The sequence below is a fragment of the Haliotis asinina genome, chromosome 15 (genome assembly GCF_037392515.1).
Source record: "Haliotis asinina isolate JCU_RB_2024 chromosome 15, JCU_Hal_asi_v2, whole genome shotgun sequence".
NCBI lineage: Eukaryota > Metazoa > Mollusca > Gastropoda > Lepetellida > Haliotidae > Haliotis > Haliotis asinina.
This window is the reverse complement of record NC_090294.1, coordinates 26116116-26142398: the sequence shown is the minus strand read 5'-3', so window position 1 is coordinate 26142398 and position 26283 is coordinate 26116116. Positions and strand designations below refer to the sequence as shown.

General features: G+C 42.7%; 1 protein-coding gene across 2 annotated transcripts in view; it reads right to left on the bottom strand.

Annotated features, from left to right (window-relative positions):
• LOC137266152 (serine/threonine-protein phosphatase 2A 55 kDa regulatory subunit B alpha isoform-like) overlaps positions 1-18809 on the bottom strand; it is a 36351-nt gene extending 17542 nt beyond the window's left edge. The window contains exon 1 of one of the 2 annotated variants that reach the window (XM_067801639.1): positions 18496-18809. In XM_067801639.1, coding sequence (XP_067657740.1) covers positions 18496-18589 — 94 coding nt within the window. In that variant the 5' untranslated portion in view covers positions 18590-18809. The remainder of the gene's footprint in view (positions 1-18495) is intronic. The other variant, XM_067801643.1, reaches the window with a different exon arrangement.
• Positions 18810-26283: the final 7474 nt, after the last annotated feature.

Sequence of the window (26283 nt, the reverse complement as noted above, 5' to 3'; positions counted from 1 at the left end):
ACAACGATCCACCTTACGGTCACGTGGTATCGTCGAAATCACCGATTAATCAAATTTTCAACCAACTTAAAACAACATTGAGAAAACGACAAGAAGCATAGGGTGACAAGCGGTCCTTGTAAAGCGCGGATTTTGGCGAAGTGAAGTAACACCAGTCGTGAGAAACCTCAACAGTTTGAGAGGGCGGTGGAGGTAGCTAAACGGTTACAACGTACGCTCGTCACGCCGAAGGCCCGAGTTCGATTCCCCAAATGGGTGCAATATTTGAAGCCCATTTCTAGCGTTCACCCGTCGCGATATTGATGGAATATTGCTAAAAGCGGCGTCAAACCCACCCCACCTTACCGCACAGAGTTTGTGGAACCCTGCCTCTTGACACACCGAATACAGGTTAGGTAAAGCCTAGGCTAACAGGTACGTTACGTCGTATGTACGTAGTTTACGCTACGCTTAATACGCAGGGTACCAGTTACGACTGTCTCAGCTCCAAGATCACGTTGTGGAAACGGTCTCTTGAAAAGGCCATATATTTTTTTCCAAAAGTTCTTTGTAGCGAAAAGCGCCAGTTCAGAGAAGGTCGGGCATGTATTCAAAGTTTCATCAGGAATTATAAACGATTTATGACCCAGGTTCCGAAATGAAGCCATGCCTTCATGCCCTGGAAACATAAAACGGAAAAAGATATAGCTTGTTCTCATGGAAACACGAGTGAGTGAATGAGTTTAGTTTTACGCCGCACTCAGCAATATTTCAGTTATATGGCGGCGGTCTGTAAATAATCGAGTCTGGTCCAGACAATCCAATGACCAACAACATGAGCATCGATCTGCACAATTGGGAACCGATCACATGTGTCAACCGAGTCAGCTAGTCTGACCACCTGATCCCGTTAGTTACCTCTTACGACAAGCATTGTCGCCTTTTATGGCAAGCATGGGTTGCTGAAGGCCTATTCTACCCCGGGACCTTCACGGATCCATGGAAACACAAAGAAAGAAACTAAACAAATTCATCAGTTTGGTCCGAGAAACACGTCAAGGCTAAAAAACAACCCACAGGGTTCGATTGCCCACATGGGCCCAACGTGTGAAGGTTATTTCTGGTGTCCCTCACTGTGATATTGGTGGAATGTTGCTACAAGCGGCGTAGAATTAGACTCAGTAAGATCGGGATCCGGAAACGAAATATGTGGTACAGACGGATATAATTTATGTATCCACCGCAGGAGGGTATAACTTTCCAGTCGCCGACTGGCATGTTGTGAGTGGTCACGGCATCCGGAGCGATTGTACGACCGCTTCCATCACCACCCCAAATGCTAATTAAGACATCGCGACATGACGGTATGCTTGATGGGTTGTGAGATCCTTGAACTTGGTCAGCATGTTGATAAGACACAAGAAATATATTTTCCTTCTTGTTTATAGCAGGTGCTTATCTAATTTCGCTTTGTACATCACATGATTGTCGTAACAAGGCAAATACCATGCTGATAACGGCAGATACAGGCACTCGGAACAGCTCGCATCTTTCCGTAACTATCACATCAATTCGTCCTAGAATGGTCAACTCAAGTGGGACAGCGAGTGATTGAGTTAACGTTATATTGTGCAGTACATGAGATAAAGTACCTTTTTATCTTCCACGATAAAAGTATAACCGCAGGGGTTTGAATCTCCTAGAAACAGTGCTAGAAAGACATATACGTGTATAGACCCTACCCTAGAATTATATAAAAGGAAAGTACACTTGTATAGTACTAGGGTAGGTCTGCACACCCACATGTCTTTCTGACGCTATTTCTAAGGGATACGTATCAAATCCCCGCCCCACTGTGCCGAGAGATAACACGCACGAGAGAGAGAACCGGGCTGAACCTAACTTAGACTAACACTTAGTCTCTGAATACATAATTTTGATAGTCACAAACAAACTTATAAAAATTGAAAAGGGGCTCCAGGAAGACCAGAGATTGAGACTGAGAGATTGAGAAGACTTGCTTCATTTAAGGCTATAGCAGTGCATAGAGGGCTTGGATGTAGGGGAAATAATGTGGTTCAGGGACTGTGAGACAGACTAAACCTAACATTGAATGTGAAGTATTTTGATGAGTTCGATTTAAAAACAAAATATCCTAACAAAAACAAACAAAAGAAAACAAAAACTAAACAAAATACACACAAATGCCAAATAGTCATTACTCAAATGAACAACAACAAAAAATAAATAAAAAAAATAAAAATATAAAAAAATAAATAAAACAACAACAATAAACAAAACAACAACAACAACAAAAAACATAGCCTTTTTAACGTTGTAGGAGCGGTAATGTCCAAAAATAATATCAATTACAAATGGATAAGGCTGCAAGCAGACATGGAACTATGTATGGACTGCAACTGCCAGTCATCAATAGCCATGCATCGATGACAAGTTAAGTTTTATTCGTTAACAAACATGTATTTCTGAGAGATATTGATCACGTCGCGAGCATCGACTACTATGAAATGATGACAACTAATGCTACTGTTACTATTTACTTTTCCATTTGTTTTGATCAAAAATACACATTGTGGGTGTTTCATTTGAATCACACTAACTATTCAATCTTTTCATCAATAATATAAGGGTTTTCAGGTGAAAAGGACCTTATGAAAAGCGAAATGTTAAAGTCATATGTCTTAAGTGCATGGTTCATGGATGAAATCACGAGGAGGCCTCGTCCAAACAAAATCATTTACATTTCGCTGAATGACCCGCCAGCCAACCAACTAACCAAACAGCCAACCTGCCAACAACGGAGGTACAACTAACAACTTTTTATGTCATTTGCTAGAAGTAAGGACCTTTGCTGAATTTTTAAATATCTGTTGCAATTATCACCTAAACTGGAAAATGTAATTAAAAGTCGTTGAACCCGACTCGTCATCAAGTAGCGATCGTGAGAAGCGCACATAAAATAATTCACAAAAGTTTTCGGGCTGGGGTCCCAACCGTCCTGCTCGAATTCACCCAACCTCAGTTCGACGCAAGTCGTAATAGGTCCCTCTCGAACCCACCCGTCCTGGGCCTTCTATACCCCTCACCTGTCAAAGTCCTGCCATCGACCTTATACCCGTCCCAGCGCTCCTCCGCACCGCTCTTGATTTAATCAGTGTCTTTCTCGATCCCGGTCACCGATACGTTACCGAGCCCCGACCACGTAAACCAGTGGTTGATAGCATTAACAAACCCCGCGTCGCATTGTATCGTTGGTATTCTCTATGCCAGGCCACTCACTGCGAACCTCCAACTGACAATTTAGTCAACCATTACCACAAACAAGGTCAGTCTCTCAAGGTCGTTCATATTTTACACTTCTGATCAACTTCTCTTGTTGCATGTACCAAAAAATAATGAGTACTTGACACGCACAAGTCTTGTCTGGTGAAGGAGTAGGAGAAATGGACACTCGCCACCAATGTCACTGTAAACAATAGCCTCGGTAAGATATAACTATCCTTGCGTTTCTACATAAGGGGGTATATATTACAAGAACAGACGTTTATAGCACACAGCGACCTTTGGAAGAAGTGACACGCAAAGTGGAATGAATTGCAATTTGTCTTGACTATCGATTGCTGTTGGAAAAGTTCAACTTAACTTTCCATACGATCTTATCCTCTGTCCAGACTTCAATCGATCGATAATTTTTTTTGTAAAATTAGTGTCAATTTATGCATGAGGATTATTATAAACGGACAGACAATAAGTCACTGGTAACACTATATATGGAAATCCACTGTCGACAAACGGTAATGCTTTCGTATGTACTCATTATGGTTGATTAATATGTCAGCTGTCATCACAGGAGACAGTGCAAAATGTTGTTATGGAAACGTGAGATGTCAACATGTTTGAAAATAGCAATAGGATGACCTCAGGATAGCCATAACTTTTAGAATAGGACAATAATGGTTTCATGAAGGAGAGTTCATTATGTGTGGTGTTTCCATGGAAACAAACGCTCTTAGTTTGAGACAAAGTCCAAATTGTTGTCTTGGAAACTCAAGATATTAATAACAAAAAAAAAATGTCGAATATACAAAAACGAACAGCTGATCACGTGGTCATTGCAATAGTATAGCTTCATGCAAAAATATCAGTTAGTTTGAGTGTTATGGCTGTGAAAGGAATAGCTTCATGCACAAATATCAGTCAGTTTGAGTGTTATGGCTATGAAAGGAATAGCTTCATGCAAAATATCAGTCAGTTTGAGTGTTATGGCTATGAAAGGAATCTATTGTTGTAAGAGTCGAAATTGTTTACTTGGAAACCTAAATAAACTTTGATAAAAATTTAAACATGTTTAAAAGCACCAGTTATATGCTCCCGTCCCACCTCTATACCTAATGCCAAGGAAAGTGGGCTGATCTTATCCTATAACGCTTGCTAAAATACACTACTCAAAAGACGTTAAGGGCAACGCAAATTTTTCTCTATTACTCTAGTGGCATGGACCGAGAGTAAGTCAGTTTTTCAGTTTGTTGTTAACGCCACAATATTCCAGCTAATTTGTAGCCGTGTGTAAATAATCGAGTCTGGATCAGATAATCCAGTGATCAACAGCATCAATCTACTCAAATGAGATAGGATGATAGGATAGGATGTGTCAACCAAGTCAGTGAGTCTGACCACCCAATCCCGTTAGTTGCCTCTGACAACCATGGATTACTGAACTTGAAGACCATTTCTAACCCGAAACTAACTCGATGAGACAGGATGACCCTTATCACCTGGCCAAGCGTTTGGCGTGTCCAGAATTGTTACCTTGGGTATTGACATCAAGTTTACTTATAAATACTTGTTTAACCATGTTAATATAATCGGCGTATTTATATATATTCAGACATTCAGCGTCCATGGCACCAACGCCTACTGCACACGCGAGGTGTGTTCGTTTATTCCCCACTAATCTCTTGGGAAACCGAAGTGCAGTTTTAACTCTGATAGATGTTAAAGAATAATTCCAACAGTAAATATATCTCATTTTTTCGTCACAGACATTTAACAGCAAAACGGAAATTACAGTCCTGGCGAGTTAGCCAAATATAAAGAAAATACATAGACTTGTATAAAACATTGCAAAGTTCGGGATATTAAAGATCAAACAACCGGCAAACAAGGGAGACAACTGTTGATGGAAAAAACATCAAACACCAACAGTTTTCGGGCCAAATTTCGTTAAAAGCCTCCAAATGGATTTCATCCTAATACTTCCGCCTTTTCTCAAAGAGCCAAGTCCAGCAAATTATTTGTCTTACGCTGGACTGAGCCCTTTGACATTGTAAGACCAATGACGCGAAAGCTCATCAATAACCAGGGTCAAGAATGGAAGCTGCGTCTCCATTTAGCCAAAAGAAAAGGTCAAGGTCATTGAAAAACGCTTGTCTCTTGTTGTTGATATTTGCCTTACGTGCTGATATTTGCCTCACATGTGACAAAAAAATATCACATTAAAATCCATGGTCAACAATATTCAAATAGTATCAGCGAGCGTATGGTTCCAGCAATATCAAGACTGAGGATACCAGAAAAGGGATTTACATATTGTCCTCTTGTGGGGAATTTAACCCTGGTCTTCGGCGTGACGAGTATTGTTGGGAACTGGTTGAAATCTCACAACTGATGATTTCTTCATTATCAACGAACAATCATGGACAAATGCTGGTTATCGTCAGTTTTCAGATATTCCTATCCAGGATGTTCTTGCACATGTTTATATCCTGATGGAACTTCATACTTTAGAGTGGTGATAAATATATCATGAAGATACACTTCCTGGAGTCTTCATGAAATATTCAGTCATCACCTTTCAGTTTGTGAAGTGAGTTCTGTAAGAATTAAACATGTTTTCAGGCAACTGACAACTTTGAAGATATATTTCATTTTCAGTGTTTCAAAGGCTAAAACAATTGCTCCAAAATCGTTTGTGTTCGAGTATGAGAAAAGGCGATCGATTACTTGGTCGTTTGGAGACCAATCTTCGATTATTTCAATTAATTGTAACACCACCAGTGACAGTGGTGGCAACCCCAGTTGGTCTCAAAATGTCAAAGAGTCAAAAAAGCAGATGTTACTGGTCAACGTGACGTGATAATAATCGACCAGACACACCTGTTGTTGACGACTTGAGTAAAGATAACAAAGTCACAATATGACCTCTCGCTCTTCATTAGGGGATATTTTGAATATCACTAGCATTAGACAGCAATTCCAGGTATTACTACATTTGACCGTTCATCGACCCAAACAACAGGTAGAAGGAGAGTTCTCTGACATGCACGAACTATATCATACAAGCTCGGTAGCGGTAATGAGCGGTGATGAGAGACTGTGGTTTATGTCGCATTTAGCGAAATTCCAGCAAAATCACGACGAGGACGGAAACAGAAGAGGCTTCAAAGGGTGTTAAATACTGCGTTTCATGCAAAAAGTAGTTTTAAACTTAAGACAGCGTGTCTCGTCGTAGATGCCAAAATTGTGCGTGTCCCCTTGGCAGACCAGAAACGCCTGATTACCCGTTTGATATCTGGATCAAGTTATTTTTGTCACCACTGTTAGTAATGTGGCGTTCACAATAGCTGTAAACTTCCTAGACCTTTTCAACGTCGTCCGAGACCTGTACTACCTCGTCCAAGATCTGTACAACCTCGTTCAAGGCATGTACAACTTCGTCCGAGACCTGTACAACCTCGTCCAAGATCTGTGCAACCTCGTCCAAGATCTGTACAACTTCGTCTGACAACTGTACAACCTCGTCCGAAATCTGTACAACCATATGCAAGACTTGTACAACTTCGCCCGAGAACTGCACAAAATATGTCAACACATTGATTACAGAAAAGTCTCGTTTCCTGTTTACTGAGTTCCGTCCTATCGCTCAGCTTAGTGCGGTAACAAGGCCAGAAGTTTTAGACATTGCCATATAACTTGATGCATAAATATTAATCAGTATGATTTGATACGTCTAAGCACTTGAATATTGCAACACTACGCTCCTTCTAATTCTGGCAAACACGTCGTACAGCATGCTCAGTCGTACAGAGAAAAAATGACAAACGGAAACCTAGAAATCGTGAAAGTCTCAAAACGAGGCTCTGCTATTTTCTCTACGATTGCTTTCGGGTGTTGCACATGGATAACGCTACAACAATGTCAACAGTGAGCAAAGAGTCCCTGAAAATAGCGTTTTTGTCAGTATTCAAGGATGCCAACTTGAGGAAATATTGGCTAATGGTAACCATGTCACCCGAAAGCCCTAAGCGTATATACTGCAGGTTAAATATCTGTGTTATATGCGGATTTGCGTTTGTTGAGGGATCAGTGTTAATGACCGGGAAATTTTGCAAGTCCCGCCAAACCCAAACAGTAGCTGATTGGTTAAATCCCTTCGGTCGTTTCGCGTTTGACTGGACAGTCATAGGTCGCTCAAAGGTTACCTGACGCGACCTCCTACTAGGTTTTGTTAGACCCAGCAGAGGAGTGTAACGAAAAATATTGAGACTAAGTTTACCAAGACTGTCATTCATTCGTTTCTCATATATCGCCATGCATATTTTAAAACAAAACCAGTTACTGAGTGATGCGTGCACCGAGAAGCCATGATGAGCTTGGATGACTAATGTCACAACATGTTATTTTTAGCGGTCTTTGCCCGTTGTTGTTTTGACGCACGGAAAGGTATATTTTGCTCCATATGTTTAGGTCTCGTTTCCAAATTGTAAACTATGGCGTTTTAAACGACCGTTCCACCCAAACCAACTTTGATGGACAGATATAAGATTTGGACTGGCGCTCTGTTTATGATTACACTACGCATAGTTTTGCTAATAGTGTGAGTGAGTTTTTTTATAAAGCCATATTCCAGTAATATCACGTCAGGGTACCTGTAGACTTCAGACCTATACCACACTGGTCGAACCATAGTACACGCGGCGACAAATTTTGAATAAGGTCCTGACGTGGCCAAGGGAGGCAAATCGGAAAGGTAATTGCGGCGCCTTCGAAGTCTGTCACGTGACTGTCGCTCAAAGCGAAATAAGTGTGTTTCTATGAAAACGAATAATCCAACTGGGACAGCGGCCAATTGTATTAACTCCGAGAGGAAAGTCTCTACGTTGGTGAGTGAGTCAGTTGCACTGCAGTTTAATAATAATTGTATCATTGTCAATCAAACAATGTTTGGTTGCACGGACAATGATACAAATCCGTGACACAAAATCGTATACCATCGCAAGTAGCCACTCCATCTTCGTCACTTCTGGTGAAAAGTGTTGTTTAATGGTGACATTCTGGAATCTAAGACATCTAAATAGCCAAGTGACGGAAAACGTCAAGGGGTGGTGTGGTAGCCTCGTGGTTAAAACGTTTGCTCGTCACACCCAAGTCCCCTGTTCGATTCCATTCACGGTCACAATGTGTGAAGCCTGTCTCGGGTGTTCCCAGAATGGTGCTGGTACATTGCTAAAAGCGGTGTAAAATTAAATTCCCTCTTTCATCGGAGTAAGACTGGGATTAGAAGCAATGGATTCTATGTCCAAAGGGACTCAACTCTGTAATGCCAACTCAAGCCCACCCAATACATTAGGTTATTGACTTATCAGATTTACCGAGGTCAAATTAAGGCAGGTTTCCGAGAGATAGCGACGTACCATAAGCGTGAGAGAGTGAGTTTAGTTTTACGCCGCACTCTGCAATATTCCAGCTATATGGCGGCGGTCTGTAAATAATCTGGTCTGGACCAGACAATCCAGTGATCAACAACATGAGCATCGATCTGCGAAATTGGGAACCGATGACATGTCTCATCCAAGTCAGCGAGTCTGACCACCCGATCCCATTAGTCGCCTCTTACGGCAAGCATAGGCTATGAAGGGCAAGCATGGGTTGCTGAAGGCCTATTCTACCCCGGGACCCTCACGGGTCTGTACTATAAGCAGCAGGAACCACTTGGTAACGCTGATGCACGTGCTAAATATAAACAAACAAAAGGAAACACAAAAAATGTTACACATCAGAAAAACAATATAGCGCGATGAGCTTACAGGCTAAAGTCTAGGTCACCGCGACCTTTCAGTTTGTCGGTCATTCACGTAACGAACATGTACAAGCAACGGAAGAGTACCACGAGCTGACGCTCTGGCCTACTCGGTGATATATACATGTGTCAATCACTGTACATTTCTCAGGACCTACATCCGACTTCCTGAATACCAACGTGACGAATAGCAGACTTTGGGGTTCAGCAGGAGCTACCGATCATATAAGTTTGCCTGTTTGTTTGTTGTTTATCGCTGCATTTTGGAGTATTTCATTTACACGTCTGTAAATAATCGTAATAAACTAGTAAATCGAATTGGGAAACAATGGCATGCATCAGCCTAGACCGAGCCTGACCAACCTATCGGTTAATCGGTTGCTGAAAATCAGTTCTAACCAGGGCATAATCACACGTACGTAAGTGGCATAAATAAAGCTAACTATAGATAAAGTTGATATGAAAAGCTGAATGTTGCAATACGTAGCAATACTCAGTATATCAGTGAGTGAGAATAGTTTTATGCCACCTTTAGCAGTATTCCAGCAATATCACGGCGAGGACACCAGAAATGGGCTTCGCACATTATACCCATGTGGGGAATCGAACCTTTGTTTTAGGCGTGACGAGCTAACGCTTTATTCACTGGGCTATCCCATCTGTCTGGCGAATAGCTAACAGCATGAGCAACGAGTCATCCAGTCGGGATGTGACGATCAGGTTAATCACCATCCATCATATTGTGGAAAGTCTCACAAACCATGAATCATAATCGGTCCGAATATGGAATTCAAACCCGGACTGCAGGATCCGCTCATTGGCATGGGAATTCCATAGAATTGTTACCCTAAGTTGACTCTTTGTGTGTTGCTTACTGCGACTCTCAGCAATATCCCAGTTATGTGAAAGCTGTCTGTGAATAATCGATTCTGGACCAGATTGTCCAGTGATTGACATCAACGGCATCGATCAATGCATTTGAGTGACTGAGTTTAGTTTTACGCCACTTTTAGCAATATTTCAGCAATATCACGGCGGGGGACACCACACATGTGCTTTACACGTTGTAATGATGTGGGGAATCGAACCTGGAACTTCGGCGTGACGAACGACCGCTTTAACCACTAGGCTACCCCACCGCACCTCTATGCGATGACATACAGGGAGTCACACATAGTTAGAGACGATCCGACTCTGTTACAGTCCGTACACGTGTACTGTTTACATTTATGTGGCAATTTGTACAATAATAAAATTTGCAATTCATCGGTCCGTTTCTGTCTCATACGGACTGTAGTCTCCTTCTACAAGCATAAGTCTATGTGCCTGTGCTGGCCCCAAACATCAAAAGGACGAAAATATTGACAAGTTTTATTGCATTTCTTTTTAAAAGAAAACAAAGAACCTCTGTGAGCGGATAACGTAAGCTGTGATGACAAAAAGCGATGGGATGTCAACTTCATTTTCAAACCCGGATTTCTGAAGAAAAACTAAACATAACGCACTTTTAGTCTCTAATGTCGTTTTACCAACCACTGTGATGACGAAAACGAAAATAAAAACCTTTAACCGTGAAGGTTCAACAAAATATCACAGCAATCTTTCAACTATGATTGACAGAACGGAACGACGGAGGATTAGGACTAACCTCTACGTTTCTTCCCTCACCCACTCACCATTTCGAATTCAAAATCACAGTTGAAATAGAATTATGTTAACGCGTGTACGAGTGAAATCTGCTCACCATATTAAACACACATAGCACATAATTTATCCCAAACCATTTATTGGTCAGATAAGTTAGTTATCCAACTAACCCTTGAATATCAAACTCATGTTGAACTGCCATTGTATTTCTCATAAACTTAGGAATGGTGAGGTAGCCCAGTGGTTAAAGCGCCCAAGACCATAGTTCGATTCCCAAAATAGGTACAATGGGTGGAACGCATTCTGTGGTATCACCGATCGTGACATTGCAGGAATATGGCGTAAACGTACACTGACTCTTCTCTTCTTGAGGCAGTGAGTCATGATTGTACCGAGTTAAAAGGACAAGGGACCCTAAAAATCTTCAAAACTACTTGAACCGTACCAAGAGTTCATGCAGCGCGACATTTCGACCAACGCTTAGTCTCTGGACACATACATACGTTTGATTGTAACAAATAATCCCATTAGATTGAAAAGGAGCCCCAAGGAGACCAGAGACAGACATGCTGCGCTAGCCCTTTAGCATTGCAGAGAGGCCTTGGCTATAGGAAAAATGATATGGTTCAGGACCTGTGAGACAGTACGCGACATCCTACTCCAACGAGTGGCTGGAGATTATTTATTATTTTTGGTAAACAGATCTTTATCTATCAAAAGCAACTACCCGTATGTTAGGCGGTGCGGAAAATGGTCCTTGTTTTGGTGTAAGTGATAGTGTATCTCCATATGCTTTCTGTTACCGTGTACACAAACATGTTTTCAGTAAGGGAATAGCAGCGTGTTTTATTATGAATAAATTTAGTTTTACGCCGCACTCAACAATATGCAAGTGGTCTATAAATAATCTGGACCAAACACCCCAGTGATCAGCAGAATGAGCATCGGTGTACACAATTTGGATACGATGACACATGCCCACCAAGTCAGGGCGCCTAACCACCTAATCCCCTAAGTCGCCCCTTACAATACACATGGGTTATTGAGGACCAATTCTTTCTCGGATCTTCACTGGTATTTTATTCTGAAATTAGTTATGTTGTTTAACGCCGCAGTCTGCTAGGATCAAATCGTACATGGCACCCTGAAGTGAATAAATATGGTTTTAAGAAAATTCCAGCAACACTACTGTGGAATGGCAATCTGTGAATCTGGAGTTTAGATGTACGCCGCAATATCATGGGTGTGTAGGTAGGTGGGGGAGAGAAAGAAGTAAGGGTGCGTGTGTGTGTGGAACGACACCAGAATGGGCTTCACACATTGTACCCATCTTGGAAATCGAACCCGATCTTCAGCGTGACGAGCTAACGCTTTAGGTTCTAGGCTACCACACTGCCCCTGTATGTTAATCACTGGTAATGTGACGCTCAATACGGGCAAGATGCTTACCCACTAGCCTACCTCACCGCTCCGTATAACAACATCGCCATTGCATTTTCACTATAGTGTGTTCCATACCTTTGTTTTCAGACAAAATCCCCAGTTATTCAGCACGATGCATTAAGGGGTATTCAGACCTGTTACATGAAAGCCATTATTTATCATTCATAAGCTTCCATATCTCAATATCACTGCCTATGTCCCCTGTATAATTGGGACATGGCTAACTGAGCCTAAGAAATCACTCTTGCTCCCGAATATGTATTAATAAGATCAACACCGAAAGACGGGAGTAGGACTACTGCCTAACTAGGCGTCATGCCGATACGTTGATTAAGAGGTATGCCGACTCGTGACCCGGCTCGAGCGTCAGTGTCAGTTTCAAGTACTATCGATCTTTTTCAGCCTTCAGGGGACATTTGGCACGTTTGTTGACAAGCAGCTGTGTCCGGCACATGCATATCGATACATGTAGATTTCACGTTATTGAGTTTCTCGGGAACAATCTTACAGTGTTGACATCTAGCAATCTATGTACATACTCTGTGGACAGGCAGAATATGATTTATGTATTCATTGAACACGAGGCTGTTGCGGTGGTCATGTTTAGATTTCGTTCAGCGGAAAATGTATTTACACATTGAATTTATTGTGCTTTTGGAATAGTACTGCGAAATGATCCCGAAATATTACCGTACCAGCGCGGAAGATAGGACACTCATACTTAACATAGCTGTACCTAAGGTGAGGCTGGTGTTACCAGCATCCAGACTTTCAGCTACCGCCATCCTCGCGCAGTTTTTAAAATGCTTATTTTTCAACACACCGACATGAGAGAATTCAATCAATGTAATAGCACCAGCAGTGTTTGTCAGTGTTCTTAATACATTGGAAGCTGTCAAAACCAGCATCTGTCCAATCCGGCAAGTTATCAACACTGGCGTATAATCTCAGTCCCGTCCGTGGCTTGACATTTATCATCAGCCCTTCAATTAGGCACATTGTCTACATGTAAACCCGATTGTTGCTTCAGTCCCAATGAGTGCCGGTTTAGACAGCTTCCACTGTAATTATGTGTACACGTGGAAGACTGCTGATTCGAGGGAAACAATCGCCAAGCAGTCTCCCTGCCGCCATGCTGGGATGCAAGTAATGTACACCACCTTAGGTACAGTGATGGATATCTCAACGAAGTGATCGGTTTCTTTTGAGGTCACACAGGTCAGGGGGGATTGGGTTTAACGTTGCGTTAAATTATTACACTTGTGTTGTGTTTGTTTGATGTTCAACACCGCATTCGGCGGCATTCCAGCTATGTGACGGCAGTCTGTATAAAATCAAGTTTGGACCAGACAATCCGGTGATCAATATTACGAGCATCGATCAAGACAATTTGGATATGACGTTGTGTGTCAAGCATGTCACCGAATCTGACCACCAGATCCCGTTAGTAGCCTCCCACGAAAATCATTGGCTGTTGAAGATAAATTATAAACCAAACTTACGAAGCAACACGTGTACGCGTGCGTGTGCATGTGCGTGCACATGCTCTAATCTTGACTATTTCATCAGTGCTAGCCCATAGAAATAACCTTGCCACAGTAAAATGTAGATACGCCACCTCGACACAGTATACTGGCTCTGAGTCAACCAGTGCTTGTGTAGATCACCGACGTATTTCAACAGCCATTCTAACATTTAACCAGTCACGGGTCATCCAGCCAGCATATTAACGAGTGGTTGTTTTACTCCGTTTTCAGCAATATTCCAGCAACATCACAGAGGGAAACATCAGAAATGGGCGTCACACATTGTAACCATGGGGGGAATCGAACCAGGACCTTCGCTTGACGAGCGAACGCTTTAACCTCTAGGCTACCCATACGCCCCTTCTACCAGCACAAATAAACCGCCACACATGAACTACATCAAATCATTCTCCCATCAAGTATATCAAGCGTCGCATCAATAAAAAAATATAGTAACAAGACTATTCAGTCAACCACTCCTTAAGGTTGTCGTGTTCATACCAGCAGGTACAATTAGTTGCAGCATAGCGTTATTTAGCGTCGGGAACGACGTTCACAGCGTTGCATGTATGTTTTTCTGAACGCATTCCATACACAAAGAACAGCGATGACGCGTTAAGTGACGTCATAAATCTGGCATGCGCATTGACACAACAATACATCTACTACATTAGCTTTTTTCATTTCTTTTTGTACAGCAATGATGATGACTTAGATGTCTTAACTGACAAGTGTACAGCACTTCATCTAATAATAGCTTATGTGTACAGCAGATAGGGCGCTGGTTCGTTTTGGTTAATGTTGTTTTGCGCCTGATTCACACAGATCATCATTTTTGTCCGCTTGATAGGGAGCGGGAGAGAATTCAGCCGGGTTCCTTCTCTCGTAACGCAATATAGGCATGTTGACGACGCTCAAAAGGTAGGGGATACAGTTTACAACTGGGCAAGTTCTGTTAAACGCGCTTCGCACAATATTCCAGTTCAACTTGTCAGCTTTATATGGGAGGAAAACCCAAAGTAATATACCTCTTTGACATCAACCACTTCCACGATACGTGCATGATGTGACAGCCCCAAAAACAACCAAAACAACAACAACAACAACAACAACAACAACAACAACAACAACTAAAAAAATATTATCATATCACTGATATGTGTGGCATGTGATAAAGGATAATATATTAGATCTACAATAACTGTTTCTCGAGAAGCACGTGAGTGAGTATGAATGAGTATGTTTTTACGACGCTTGTAGTAATCAATATCACGGCGGGGAGACCAGATATGGACTTTACACGTTCTACCCATGTGGGGAATCGAACCTGGATGTTCGACGTGACGAGCAAACGCCTGAACCATTAGCCTACCCAACCGTTTCATGTATGATATTTCAGCTATTGTCGCAAAGGCCTGTAAATGATCGACTCCGAGTCACGTAAACCGAGGACTGACAGCATGAGCAAAGATCAGTGTCAGCTGGCACGAAAGTATATGACGAGCAGTGAGTGAGTTTGAGTGAGTGAGTGAGTGAGTGAGTTTAGTTTTACGCCGCGTTTAGGAATATTCCAGCAACACCAAGGCTTTGGATCGAGCAGAGTTTCACTGTCCAATCCACACTTTAGATGGGCTCGCACAATATGTACAGGTTACTAGGATCTCTTTGGGCGGAAATCCCTTAAGGCTCAATACACCAGGACTACAAATACATCACAACCGGTTCGAAAAAGAGCCGATGGGGTGGCCTTGTGGTTAAAGCGTTCGGTCGTCCGAGTTATGTGAAAGCTGTCTGTGAATAATCGGGTCTGGAGCAGATTGACCAGTGATTGACATCACGGACATCGATCAATGCAACTGAATGAGTGAGTTTAGTTTTACACCGCTTTTAGCAATATCACGGCGGGGGACACTACACATGGACTTTACACGTTGTACTAATGTGTGGAATGGAACCTGGGACTTCGGCGTGACGAACGACCGCTTTAACCACTAGGCTACCCCACCGCACCTCTATGCAACTGAAATACGATGACATACAGGGAGTCAAACACAGTCAGCGAGTCTGACCACCCGACCCTGTTACAGTCCGTACACGTGTACTATTTATATTTAAGTGGCAATTTTGTACAATAATAAAATTTGCAATTCATCGGTCCGTTTCTGACTCAAACGGACTGTAGTCTCCTTCTACAAGCAGAAGTTTATGTGCCTGTGCTGGCTCCAATCATCAAAAGGACGAAAATATTGACGTTTTATTCCATTTCTTTTAATAAAAAATAGAAAAGAAAACAAAGAACCTCTGTGAGCGGATAACGTAAGCTGTGATGACAAAAAACCAACCTACCCTGAACTGCCATTGTTTTTCTCATAAACTTAAGAATTTAAGTTGTTAAAGCCGAAGCCAGTGGCTAAAGCGCCGAAGACCCAGGTTCGATTCCCCATATGGGTACAATATGTGAAGCTGGTGTTCCGAGCCATGATATTGCTGGAATATTGCAAAAAGCTGCGTAAAACTACACTCACTCACTCACTCAACATCACTGCAACGACTATCACGTCGTTGTTAGTGATCGCTATATATCTGGAAGGCCTGCACAGATGGGTCTCCCAAATTCTGACAATGCAGATTTCAGTTTCAAATATTGCCGTGTTATCTTTCTCAGGGTCGGTGTCGAGTAAGTCGTCTTTTCTGCTAAACGGTAAATACACGGATCATACATCAAAGTCACGTACACGCTGCTCAACTGACACATAGACAGTAAAGTTATCACCCTGTATCAAGGTTCCAGTGAAAGCAAGTGTGAAGTTTACTGTCTGTAAATTGCGTAATTGAGTACAAAGTCAATATTAACTGAATACATATACCAAAGGGCAACGTTGACAGGTTATCGTGGCTATAAAACGGATTAAAACAGGAGTTACCTTACTTACTTAGTATGGTTTCATGCCATTTTTACCAATATTCCTGCGGGGAACTCGTGTTACACAAAGCGTGCCTTCAGGAAAGATTGAGTGACTCAATGTATGAGAGAGTGAGTGAGTGCAATGTGGGAGGATATGGCCACTTAATAAAAAATCCCTCGACATTTTAACTGAAACTCATGGCATGGTGTTGGAAAATCGAATATCATCATCTCATATTCACATCCGTGATCGTCATCTCAGCGAAAAATCTTCCATGTGTATCAAGCGAAGGTACAAATAAATATATGAATATATAAATGGGAATACGTGACAATTATTTGATTTTTTCTAGCATTTTCTCATCGTATCTTCCTGCATATCGAGTAGGAGATCCAATTCATCTTCTATCTTCACACTACACCAACAAGCGCACCACGTCCACCACCTTCTTCTGTACACATCACCTGACCTCCACGACTCCTGACCTCAGCGATGACCTGAAGCTGACCACATCTTAAACACGACTGTTTGACAGTCTTGACTGATGGGCCTAGCCTGATAATTAATCCTAAAATACTTCAGGAGTAAGAATTGGCAAACATTCTTTGAACCATTTACACTTGGCGACTTTGAGCGTCAGATTACTGAAGGTGGGTGAGTGGCCCTGAATCATGGAGGTCGACGCTGGGTCGGGTTCGAACCTGAACATATCAACCACTGTGCTCCTTTCCAACACTCCTTTCATCCGATACATGCTATTCGATTTGGTATCTTAATATAACAGTTCTTCTAACATTTAAGCTATTACAGGGATGATTTTGCTGAAATAATCCGCGAGTCAGTCAGTGAGTTTAGTTTTACGCCGCACTCAGCAATATTCCAGCTATATGGCGACGGTCTGTAAATAATCGAGTCTGGACCAGACAATCCAATGACCAACAACATGAGCATCGATCTCCGCAACTGGGAACCGATGACATGTGTCAACCAAGTCAGCGGGCCTGATCACCCGATCCCGTTTGTCTTACGACAAGCATAGTCGCCTTTTACAGCAAGCATGGGTTGCTGAAGGCCTATTCTACCCCGGGTAGACCTTCTCGGGTCTTTTGCTGAAATAAATGGTATCAAGTCCCATATAGACCGAAAAGGTGTAACAAAAAAATACCCAAGTTAGATCGTGATTAAACCCATGAAGATCAAAACATCGGATTTCATGTATGTATATACTTTTCCTATGAAAACGAGGCATTGTTGTTAACAACCTCAATGTCAGCTATATGATTCAGTCAATTATGGTTGGTCACGTTTGCTAGTCGGCACATAAACACACTACACTATTCTACTCAAACGAAGTTAGGGACAGTCGGATTCTGTCACATTAACGCCAGCTGTCTCGACGTGTACTATCTAAACGAAGAAAATGATCAACAGGTTCTTCACGTGTTGTTTATATCACTTTAGCTGATGTGTCACATCATATCTTATCAACCGTGGTGATATGAAAGGAATTAGGTGACCCTTAACTTCTGTTGATCAGTGTAATTACTGCCTTGGTTCGACAGTGGCACAGAGATACGACACTTGCACATTAAACCGTATACAACACTCAGTCTACCAAACCACGTTAAGGTTCATCCCGTTCCCCCATTCCCAAATAACATTTATGTATTGATATATACTACAGTTCTTAACTAAACCTAACACAGTAATTTCTAGAGGACTCACAAAAATAACTTGAAGCCCCCAAAATAGGGTTGAACCACTTAGTATTGCCTCTGTTTATCTATGAAGTTCAAAGTACACACATTGAACTTTTTTTTTCAAAACGTCCCAGTTTTCAATTCGTTTTATCTCGAACATACCAAAATAAAATTCTCACAAAGCTTCCTGTTACCTTTATGATGATGATGGTGGTGGTGATGGACGGCCGAGTGTAACATGGACGAAAACTTGTTGGTCAACTTGACCGGTGAACTGATGGTGACCATGGCGGTGTTTTTCGACTGACTCCCACAAGTAAAAATATCCGATAGTAAGTTAGGCGCTGGAAGCTTGGGTCGTACTAGCTGGCTGGTGTAAACACAAGTGTGACCAGGGACAGATTCTGGAGCATGTGATAAGCGAGTCCGTCCTGCTTATTTCGTGCTCAGGTCGCCGAACCGTTGCGAATAGGTACGCAGTTCGCCCAACAGGGTGACGCTAGCCAGAGTCCTATGTAAACAAATTGCTGATTGACTGGGACTGTCGGTAGAGTCTCACCAGGCTTGGAGGGACAGTATCCTATTCTACTGGGACTTCCTGTTGCCGGTTTGACAGTAGGATGGAGTGACATTCACAAACGTTGATTTTTCACTCTTATTCTTTCTGGGAAATGAAGGGGCGGGGTTAGTGGTTAAAGTGCTCGCTTGTCACGCCGAAAATCCGGGTTAATTTCTCCACATGGGCACAGTGCGAAGCCCATTTCTGGTGTTCTGGTGTGTTGAATATTGTTAAAAACGCAAAATTAAACTTACGCTCTCCTTGGGTAATTAACGGGTGGCGGAGTAGCCAAGTGGCTAAAGTGCTCGCTCATCACGCTCTAGACCCGGGTTCAATTGCCCAGATGGGTACCGTGAAACCCATACATTTGCTTAAATCCCTGTATTCGGCCCCAGTGTCAATAAAAAGACGTTATGTCATGTACATTCATACAGCATAATTGTAACAAGTGTGCTCTCTTTGTGGTGGTGCTTTGAGTGTCATCGATAATAATAATGTAATAATGGTTATTAGTAAAGCGCCTGTATTCACGCACACGTGCCTACTAGGTACTGAGACATTATTACGTCAGTGACTTCATGATGACTGTTACCAGTCACGTGACTTATCCCACCAAGTACCCATTCACTGCTGGCTGAACAGAGGTTTAGGAACAAGCGCACTTGGTGAAACCACATGCGTCTCTTGTGGGGCAGGACTGACGTCTCAGAAACACTCAGGAATCAAGCTGCCAAACATGGTCCCCATCCAAAGATTCCGTGACCAACGTTGCTTGGCTTCAACTGATTTGTCACCTCGGCTCCGTGCACAGGACCTCACACCACCGCATAATAACTGGGCCAGTAAAGGACATTACATGAATAAATAGTGTGAAATGTGGGTTCGAGTCCCGCATGATACTCCCAAACAAAAACATGTTACAAAGTAATGATCGTTCCTAAATTTGTTGGGGCTATGGGCAGCCTAGTAGTTAAAGCATTTGCTTGTTACGCCGAAGACCTAGGTTCGAATCCCCACATGGGTACAATATGTGAAGCCCATTCCTGGTGTCCCCCGCCATGATATTGCTGAAATTATTGCTATAAGTTGCGTAAAACCAAACTCAGTCAGTCAGTCTAAAATTTTCTTGCTGCCCGTATTTTGGTATCCTTGACAAATACCCGCTTCTTTCCCGAGAGGACACTTGAAAGCACAAATGCATACAAAGTCAGATGAAAAATTCAGGTGAAAGTGGATGTACTGAAATGACGAGCTGGTGGAAAAAAGGAACATAAAATTTAATTTTTGCATGATTACCCCCAATGGAAATAAAACCCTCAGTACGTGTCTGAAACCAGTAAAACGAAACTAAGTTAGTGAAAACCAATCTACCTTCTTGTCAGTAAAACAAGGTCATTTGAAGGACAGATGCGTGTAATTGAGATCTGGTATGTCCCGTGGTGTAACAGTATACGTCTTCGTTGCGAAGACCAACACAATACGGAACTAAGTTTCAAATTTCTATACGAGGCTCTTCTCTGGAGCCCCAAACTCGAACCTCTTCCTCTCGTTTTCTCAGTCTCTATCACAATCCTGATCAGTTGCAAGGGTGCACGCACGCACGCACACAGCTGGTTTGAGATTTAGCTGACTGTGTACCGTCTAGCCTCGGCGGCGGCCATCTTTGCTTTTGTCAACCACTTATTTACTTGACACATAGACTACCGTGTTTGTTTGTGTGACCTCATTAACTTCAAGATTCGTACTAATACCTATCATTACCAGCGAGACCTTGACAAAACGACCCCACTAAATACATACTGCGGTTCCATGAGCAGTTCCCTCTCGTCGTGGTTGCGCAGTAGGTGATTCTCAGTGCCCAAGAACTGCGCAGGTGTCACGTGACGAGAAGAATGACAAAACAGTCAGAGATGTTTATTTATATGCATGGCACGACGCAGAATCTGGGTGATATCTTAAACACAGCCAGTGCAAGTCAGTGACAGCATGTAGGCCTTAGGTATCACGGTGAGCGTGAGGATAGTAGGTAGGCACTGATTAACATGTCGGGGACACAGGCAACGAGACACCTTTCACAAAGTATATGATAACACCTTTTCAAGTAACCGCTATGGTAATCACTGGTTGCATAAGCAGTGTGATAATCATTGCCATCAATACCATTGTGATAATCATTGTTATCATTACTATTCTGACAATCGCTGTCACCAATGCACAAGCATCGATCTACGCAAATGGCTCACGATGACATGGGTCAACAAAGTCAGAGTGTCTTACAAGTGACCACCATATTCCGTCACTCGTCTCTACCGACAAACATGGCTTACTGAACACCGATTCCGATCTTCACCTGTGCCCATGTATGTATATTTTCTTTCTGTCGTAGTATAGTTCAACTCATCTATATTTGATGGACCGAAGAGTGAAATAGTTGACTATCACGCCGGTCTTAGCAATATTTCAACAATATCTTCAGAAATGGGCTTCATACATTGTGGGGAATTGAACCCAGGTCATCGAGCGAACGCCTTAACGTCTAGGCCACCCTTCCGCCCTTTCCATCAAACTGTATGTGCACGTAAGGCTCAGGTCAGCTGTTTTTGATGGCGTTTGTTTTGATGACCCTATCATGTAACACTTCATCCAGGCAGGATAGCGACACAAGAGAGGCCAGCTGTGAACTACAGGTGACTGCATTAGCCTTAATTCCAAACGCTAGGGCCCTCGAGCGCGCAAAGGCGATTACATACTTATATATCATACCTCGATGATCTCGTGCTTAAACAACTGACCCTTGAAATAGCCTCGAAAAGGGGAGAAATTCCACCAATTACACAGACATTGTGATCATGTTGCCAGTGACAACCGCATGCCTGATTGTTGTGTGAGGTTAATCCTCGACATCAGATATGTTTGTATCGTGTGTCAGAGAGCCTGTGTGTTATACTGTAGTGTCAACAATATGCATCGTAAATGCACCCATTTTCCATCAATTGTTGTAAAATAGCAATAAAGCTGGATCAGGGATGTTCTGCCTGTTTAAAATTCTTCCGCAAAAAATCTTTTATAGCGTTTCAATAAAAATTAAATTACATATTCACAACAAATGAATCATGAATCCTGTGTCCTGAATCAGTTACAGACCCGTTTAGTGTAAGTATATTTGCACTTTATGAAATACCGCGACGTAACTGAAATATTGCTGAATGCGGCGTAAAACTAAACTCACCCAAACTAAAACCTTAGGAAATACGCCCGTCTTCATGCATGTAATTATGCATTTGCCATTCACAAATATATATGATGAAAATTAAACATGCATATAATTCAGTTGTCTACATCGCTTGTGACACGCTTCCGCGTGGTCTATGAATAATGTCTGCCGCTTCAGAAGATCCTGGACCCCACCGCCAGTAAAAGCGTGTGACCCCCAACACTGAGTCATCAGGACAGGAACCAGTCACTACGATAAGTGTGGTGGAGGATGGACCGAGAATTCGGCGATATCCACGTACGTGACTTAGTCGGGTCCACTCGACTTGTTCCGCTGCCTGCATACATCCGCGAGCAGCAATGACCTAGAGATACTTCGTGAATTCACGGTAAACAGCGAGATCCAAAGGCATATAGTTCGCATGGCAGAGCAACTGGTACTGACTCACTGAGGGTGGTGTTACGCCACTTTGAGCAATATTCCAGCAATATCACGACGGGGGACACCAGAAATAGGCTTCACACATTGAACCATGTGGGGAATCGAGCCGAGATCTTCGGCGTGACGAGCGAACGCTTTAACCACTAGACTACCTCACCGCTCTCTGCTGGTTTTGAAGACAGATTATTCTGTGATAGGCAGAAGTAAGTAATAACCTTTGAGTGAAAGGGAAACGGGAACAGTTGAAATAGGTTTATAAGAATCGTATGGCTGGCGTTGTGTCACGTGACAGTCACATGCCCAAAAGTACTTCCAATGTGGATTACTGCTAGGCCCAATAACGGTTACACTTGAATGGCGAAGCGTGCCATAAGGTTTAAAGGATTCGGAACGAGGCACGACTTGACCGAGGAGTAGACAAATCCACATGAAACATCATGTAAAAGAAATGGACTACCAGGGGCGTATGTATGGAAAGTATGGAAAAGTCTGAGCTTACACGTATTTCTTGCAGTGAAAGCCCTCACTACTATCTAAATACAAAGCTTGCAACGTATGGGGCACACACACACACACACACACACACACACACACACACACACACACACACACACACACACACACACACATATGGACTTGCTACGCACCTGGCTATATGCATTGTACCCAGGAATTGTACCCATGTATTCAAACCCAGGGCAGGATATCCTAACATTTTCGTGAACACCTGTTTGATAGTGATTCACGCCCATGCATACTATGTTACGGTGTCGACCTGGGTAGATCCGGGGTAGAATTGATCTTCAGCATCCCATGCTTGCCACAAAAGGCGACTGGTTGTCGTATGAGGCGACTATCGGGATCGGGTGGTCAGACTCGGTGACTTGGTCGACACGATCGCGTCATAGTTTCCCAATTGCGCAGATCGATGCTCATGCCGTGGATCACTGGATTGTCTGGTCCAGACAGCTGCCATATAGCGGAAATATTCCCGGGTACGGCGTAAAACTATACTCTCTTCTGATGTCAATCACTTGATTGTCTGGTCCAGACATTGTTTATAGACCGCGTCGTACTGGCTTATTACTGCCCTTTGCGGCATTAAACATACACATGAAATAGTGAGAATTGTACAATCGACTTTTGACAATCTAGATCTCTTACGAACGTGAAAAGTATTTCGTCTTTTCTAGTATATCTATTTGTCGGGCTCATTCTGTGCGCTCTACCAACTAATAAATGAAGCCGAGAAAAGCAAATACGAGTTATGTCCCTTTACAAATGATTTTGAGAGTCTCAGCTGCAGCTCGTTCCATTCTGTAGTAATTACGAGGCAACTCACAATGTCGTTCTCTTTAATTCTACGTAGTCCATTCTGAGTATAATAATAATCTGTCGTCATTCATGGGTACCAACATTATTATAAGGAATACCAACAACCCAGCATCAAGCGTCTTCAATATTTTGCACCCGCGAAGACTTAATCTTCAGCAGGCAATGGTTGTGATTGGAGGCGACTAACGGTATTAGCTGACTGGACTCTATTATTTACATATGTACATAAAGCTGGAAAAGGAAAGATAACAAAACAAATCTAGAACAATAAACAACGAAACAAAACAAAAACAAGCAAAAGAACACACACACCCCCCAAAAAAACCCCAAAAAACAAAAAAAACCCCAAAAAACAATAAAAAAACAACCCCCCCCCCAAAAAAAAAAAAAAAAAAAAAAACCAAAAAAAAACCCCAAACAAATATCAAAAACCCAAAAACCCAAAACAAACATGAAAAACAACACAAAAAAACCCACAGAAAGCCCAACAAGCAAAACAACTGTATACACCCGATTATAATCATACACACGTTTCAAGCCTATGGAAAAACCTACACAAGGCCACATACATCACATAAAATCGATGCGGTACTTTAGGAGCTCTATGACCTGTCTGATTGCACGCCGTCTTGCCTCGACGCCGGCAATCTTTGATATTTGTTCCAGCTATTTGTTTTTCTGCCACAGACTCGAAGATTGGTACTGTTACCTGAGGCTAAGTTTTCAGAATGGCGGCTTTGTACGCCGTCATCAGTACTAGATATATGACGGTGTCCTGCATGCAAGTTATCGAGTCAGACAACCAGTGATTGATATTACGAGCCGGCGGGTTACTATGAAACCCGATCGATACAGCCACAGAGCCACCCAATCCACTTAGTCTCCCCTTGGATCAGTGACTATAGTGTGGATATCCGCCCCAACCCTGTTTTGTGAGGTGAGGTACTTTGGGTTAAAACGGTCGCTGACACGTAAAACAATACTCACTATAAACCTGAATCAATCACCATGGTGATGAACTAATCGCCTGATACTGCGACAGCCCTGACCGTGGCGTAAAACTACATACACCATCTCAACCACTCACGCTCCATGAGAAACGCAACATACAGCCGCCAGCATAATGGAACCGACATTTTATGATACAATCTTAAAGACCGGTACTTTTGAATGACATTTCTAAATCGAATTTACGCTCTTTCAGCAATAATGTCTCGAAAGCACAAAGGCACGTACATCCAGACAAAAGTCAATAAAATCCGAAAACAGCAATCACTAACAGTCAGAAGATGCGAGTTCTTCATATCTTTCATTCATAACCCACATGATCAATAGAGGTCACTGCCTTTCGTCTGCACCAGAGCTCACAACGAACCACGAGACTGACGGTGATGTGATCTATTTTAGATTGCTATCATGCAGAATTGATGAACCAGGGCTAGTCCTAACTACAGGAAACGTTATCGTTTTACTTCCGTCTCCATCCCTCCTCCGCAACCCTCACTTCACTGATTGCCAGAGGAGAGCCCCGTAAGGGGACGGGAATTGATTTTCAAGCATTCCGTTAGATTCTTTTGGATTCTATGAAATTTTGAAGGAGATTACGAATGAGATATGATGACATGAGGCTCACGTTTCGTTCACAACGTGCACGTGTGGGTATTTGTACTGGCGAGGTTTTACATGTGCTCCCAAAGGCTTGATTTATCCCCCTTGTGTGGAGTACCAGTACCTTCCTAAAATGTCCTTTTATATGCGTCTGGATATGGTGGAAATATTCGCGTGTTTCTTGTTTAACGTAAACGGAAAATCAAGTGATCAACAGCATGAGCATGGATCTACACAGCTGGGACATGATGACTTGTCAACCAGGTCAGCGAGCCTGACCGCCCGATCGAAGCACGGGTTGCTGAAGACCTTCAAGGGCACGCCTGAAATAATGCTGGTGCGATTGTACACTTTTGACTCACTCACTCACTCTTTTTTATGATGTGATCGGGGATCGAACCACCGACCTTTCACTGGCCAGAGGACATTATCTGCAGAGCCACGGAGGTGGTGAAGCGATTACCGTTTCAGCGTTTTAATAGCGTCCTGAAGTCACAAGATAAACCAGTTTCATTTTATTCGTCGTTTCACTATGTTCCACCTCCATCGGGGTGGTGGGGTAGCCTTGTGGTTAAGTTGTCCGCTCCTCTCGCCGAAGACCGGGGTTCGGTTCGATTACCCACATGGGTACACTGAGTGAAGCGCATTTCTGGTGTCCCCCGCCGTGATACTGCTCTTATATCGCTAAAAGTGGCGTAGGACTATTCTACCTAACCCCAGCTATATCACTGCATCTTGACCGGAAACCTAGTGAGTGATGTTATGAGCACCGTCATGGCACGAAGACACGCCGTCAACCAAGTCGCTCTCCACAGAGTTCCCTCG